The sequence below is a fragment of the Ananas comosus genome, linkage group 1 (assembly GCF_001540865.1).
Source record: "Ananas comosus cultivar F153 linkage group 1, ASM154086v1, whole genome shotgun sequence".
In the NCBI taxonomy this organism is placed as follows: Eukaryota; Viridiplantae; Streptophyta; class Magnoliopsida; order Poales; family Bromeliaceae; genus Ananas; species Ananas comosus.
This window is the reverse complement of record NC_033621.1, coordinates 15,408,841-15,413,055: the sequence shown is the minus strand read 5'-3', so window position 1 is coordinate 15,413,055 and position 4,215 is coordinate 15,408,841. Positions and strand designations below refer to the sequence as shown.

Sequence of the window (4,215 nt, the reverse complement as noted above, 5' to 3'; positions counted from 1 at the left end):
AAAAAAATACCAACTATCTAGCTTCCATCCTAGTACTCTTAAACTTTCTTAACCTTTTGAACCTATTCATCACCCAAAATACTATAATTAGATTAAGAATTTTAGCCCTATTATCTCTTATTTGATATATTTTCATGATTTATTTGACAAATTTATATATTATTAGATATTGAAAGTGATCAAATATTTAGAATTGAAAATTGTATCCGACCTTCAAATTGATCATTTTCTAGAATAAACAAATTATATAGTTAAAATATATTATTCTACTAAATCATAAATATCAAAACCTATCAATATATATATATATATATATATATATATATATATATATATATATATATATAATTAAATATTTTTTTTTACTATCATGCTTGAATATTTTTTTACTGAAATTCTGACTTTTAAATATGGCCTAAAGATTTGGCTACCGTTAGTGGCTTGAAATGATGAAATATGACTCAAGATGATTAATTAATTGCCAAAGATGGAAAGTCTAAGCAGCATACATTAAATTAACTTTTTGAAGTTTAGTTGGCTATCTTTAAAATGAGCGAAATTTCGTGTGATTTTGATGTAATTTTTAACCTATAAATATAACGTAAGGCTTTTTCTCAACTCCCGACGACTTATATTCTATTCTCATGTTTGAAAATAAATGCAATTTCTCGGCACTCTCCCTCCGCTTCCTCAAACCTCGAAAGGCCCTCCGTTTCTCCTACTACTCATCAGCTCCTTCATCTACAATTCCACCTCCCCCACCCCAAACCCTAGAAACCCGCTTCTTCCCCATCTCTCTCGATCCGCGATCCTTCGTCTCCGCCCTCGTGCAATGTCGCACCGTCGCACATGTCGAACAAGTCCACGCCTTGGCGGTCTCCGCCGCCATGATCGAAAACCTCGGCGTCGCGAACAAATTGGTTTACATATATGCCCAGCACAAAGCTGTATCCGACGCCCACGCGCTCTTCTCCCGCATGGCCGAGCGAGACAATGTGTCGTGGAGCGTGATGATCGGTGGGTTTGCGAAGATCGGAGATCTCGGTAGCTGTTTGGGGATTTTCAAGGAGTTTCTCCGATCCGGCTCTCGGATCGACAACTTCACTCTGCCCTTTGCTTTGCGGGCATGTCGGGATTTGAATTCGATTCGGTGGGGCATGGAAATCCACCATCTTGTTTACAAGTCCGGGCTTCATTCCGATGTGTTCGTATCTGCGGCGGTAGTCGACATGTATGCGAAGTGTGGGTGCATTGAAGATGCTCGGAAGGTGTTTGATAGAATGCCGCTGAGGGACATGGTGGCTTGGACGGTCATGATTGCTGGGTATGCGGAGTGTGGGAATCCCGAAGAGTCGTTGATCTTGTTTGATAAGATGGAGGAGGAAGGAATTGTACCCGATAAGGTCACCATGGTCGCGGCTGTGTTCGCATGTGCGAAGCTGGGCGCTATGCATAAGGCGAGGTTAATCCGTGATTATATATCAAGAATGAAATTTTCATTGAATGTGTTCTTGGGTACAGCGATGATTGATATGTATGCGAAGTGCGGAAGTGTCGATGATGCCCGTGAAATATTCGATGAAATGCGTGAGAGAAATGTCATCACATGGAGCTCAATGATATCAGCATATGGAATTCACGGCCGTGGCAAGGAGGCTCTTGAGCTGTTCACTAAGATGTTGCAATCTAGGGTTCAGCCTAACGAAATTACCTTTGTATCCTTATTATCAGCTTGCAGTCATGCAGGGTTAGTCGATGAGGGCCGGAAATATTTTCATATGATGAAGAGGGATTATTTGATCCAACCTGATGTCAAACACTACACTTGCATGCTCGATCTTCTTGGCCGAGCTGGTAAACTTGATGAGGCATTGGAATTGACCCACCAAATGGAAGTCGAGAAAGACGAAGGAATTTGGGGTGCATTACTGGGTGCTTGTAGGATCCATGGGAATATAGAATTAGCAGAAAAAGCTGCCCAAAACCTTCTTCAGCTTGGCCCGAGAAATCCGGGGTATTATGTTTTGCTTTCAAATATATATGCCAATGCAGGCAGATGGGTAGATGTCGCCAATGTGAGGGAGCAGATGAATGATAGAACATTGAAGAAAATTCCAGGATGGACGGTGATTGAGATCAATAATAAAAATTATAAATTCAAAGTTGGTGATAAAACCCACCCACAATCGAAGGAGATATACGAAATGTTAAAGACTCTTAGAGAGAAGTTAGAATTGGCTGGATACCTTCCTGATACGAATTTTGTGCTTCATGATGTGGATGAGGAACTTAAAGCAGAGTTCTTATACTCTCACAGTGAGAAGCTGGCGATCGCATTCGGTTTGATTGCTACAACAGAGGGGAGTACGATACGAATAACTAAGAATCTTCGAGTTTGCGGTGATTGCCACACATTTACTAAGATGGTTTCGGCAATCATGCATAGGGAGATTGTTGTCCGAGATGCAAATAGGTTTCATCACTTTAAAGATGGTTCTTGCTCTTGTCGAGACTATTGGTGACAAATGGGATTTGCTAAGGTCTTTTGCAGTCCTCTCCTATCTGTGTTGCCATATGAATCCAGATGACATTTTTGGGGTTAGTTACAGTTTTAATCGCTTAAGTTTGTCCTTAGATTCAAGTGTATCCTCATAGTTTCAGTTGTAACAAATCGGTCCCTGAAGTATGCTCAACATTCAAGTCCTATTAGTCAATCATCTGAAAAAGGTTCCACGTTAGCACATCACCAAACTTTGCTTTTTTGAAGGTGAAATTTTATGACAAAATTAAAATCTGGGTAATACTTCATGGACTATATTGCTAATATTGAAATCTGGGTCACACTTCATGGACTATATTTGGCTTTGGAAATTCCGAAGATGCCAAAGTATCTGATTCTCTTGTTCTTGTTTGCCAAGCCTCCTAGTTGTTGCCATTTTGGGTTAGTTATCACTCTACATGAATCTAAAGAACGAGCAAACTGCTATTGTTATTTCCTCCATCTGACAGCCATATCAATAACATAGTGAGACAACAAACAGGATTGCGAGCCAAAAATTACCTATAAATACACAACATTATTGCAATGCTTAGAACAGGCAAAAAATCAATCACCAACAACCTAATCGTTCTAGAAACACTTTATAGTTATAGAAGATGGGATTTAACAATTTCTCTCATGCCTTGCTCGTTATACTTCTCTCACTGTCAGCTTCTCATGTTCTTGTCCTAGCAGGGGATCCCGACATCATCTCAGACTTCATTATCCCGCCAAACTTTAACAACTCGTGAGCGGCACCTTCTTCACCTTCACTGGACTTCGTCCCTTACTCACGTTGCCCCCACCGACAAACTTCACTGTCTCCAAGGTGACAATGGCAGAATTCCCTGCCCTAAATGGCCAGAGTGTCTCTTTTGCTGTCTTAATGTACCCGCCTGGGAGTGTGAACCCACTGCACACTCACCCACGGTCTGCGGAGCTCTTATTCCTTGTTGAGGGTTATCTTGAAGTCGGATTCGTTGATACTACAGATAAGCTGTACACTCAGAAAATGCAACCAGGTGATATGTTTGTGTTCCCGAAAGGGCTTGTTCACTTTCAGTACTGCACTGGGCCGAAGCCGGCTGTCGCATATTCTGCTTTCGGAAGTGCGAGTGCGGGGCTTGTTTCAGTTCCTGGAAGTGTTTTTACAAGTAATATTGACGATGGAATCCTTGCCAAGTCTTTCAAAACGGATGTTGATACAATTCAGAAGTTGAAGGACGGGCTTGCGGCAAACAAGTGCTGAGTTTGGGATTATTAAGTGCATAATATATAGTATGAGTGTGGACTACACATAGGGAATTATTTCCTATGTTTAAGTTTCAAAATAAAATAGCATTAGCGTGTTGTGATAACTACATTTGGACGTGTATTCATAAAGTGCAATTTCTTGTTTGCTACCAGAATTGTCTCTTTCAATAAAGTTATCTTTTTTTTTTGTTTTTGTGTGAAATTTAGGGCTGTCAAAATTGTATCAGAGTTAATAAAAAATAATTTTTAAGAACAAATAATCTTTGACTGTTGATTAATTACGCCTATGGATCAGAATGTTGTAACAATTTGACCAACATACCGACCGTCCCTAGAGCAAGTCACAAAAGGCTTGGTGGTTGGTACCCTAGTTAGTAAATTCGCGAATTATTTGTGAATTATTCACGATTTATTGAAAATCT

At 40.1% G+C, this 4,215-nt stretch overlaps 1 protein-coding gene and 1 pseudogene across 1 annotated transcript; both read left to right on the top strand.

Annotated features, from left to right (window-relative positions):
- On the top strand, positions 635-3,323 carry LOC109707760 (pentatricopeptide repeat-containing protein At4g21065-like). The gene is made up of 2 exons (XM_020229294.1): positions 635-2,540; positions 3,236-3,323. The coding sequence occupies exon 1, from the start codon at positions 645-647 to the stop codon at positions 2,520-2,522; it is 1,878 nt and encodes a 625-aa protein (XP_020084883.1). The 5' UTR covers positions 635-644; the 3' UTR covers positions 2,523-2,540; positions 3,236-3,323.
- Positions 2,607-3,980, top strand: LOC109707768 (annotated as a pseudogene).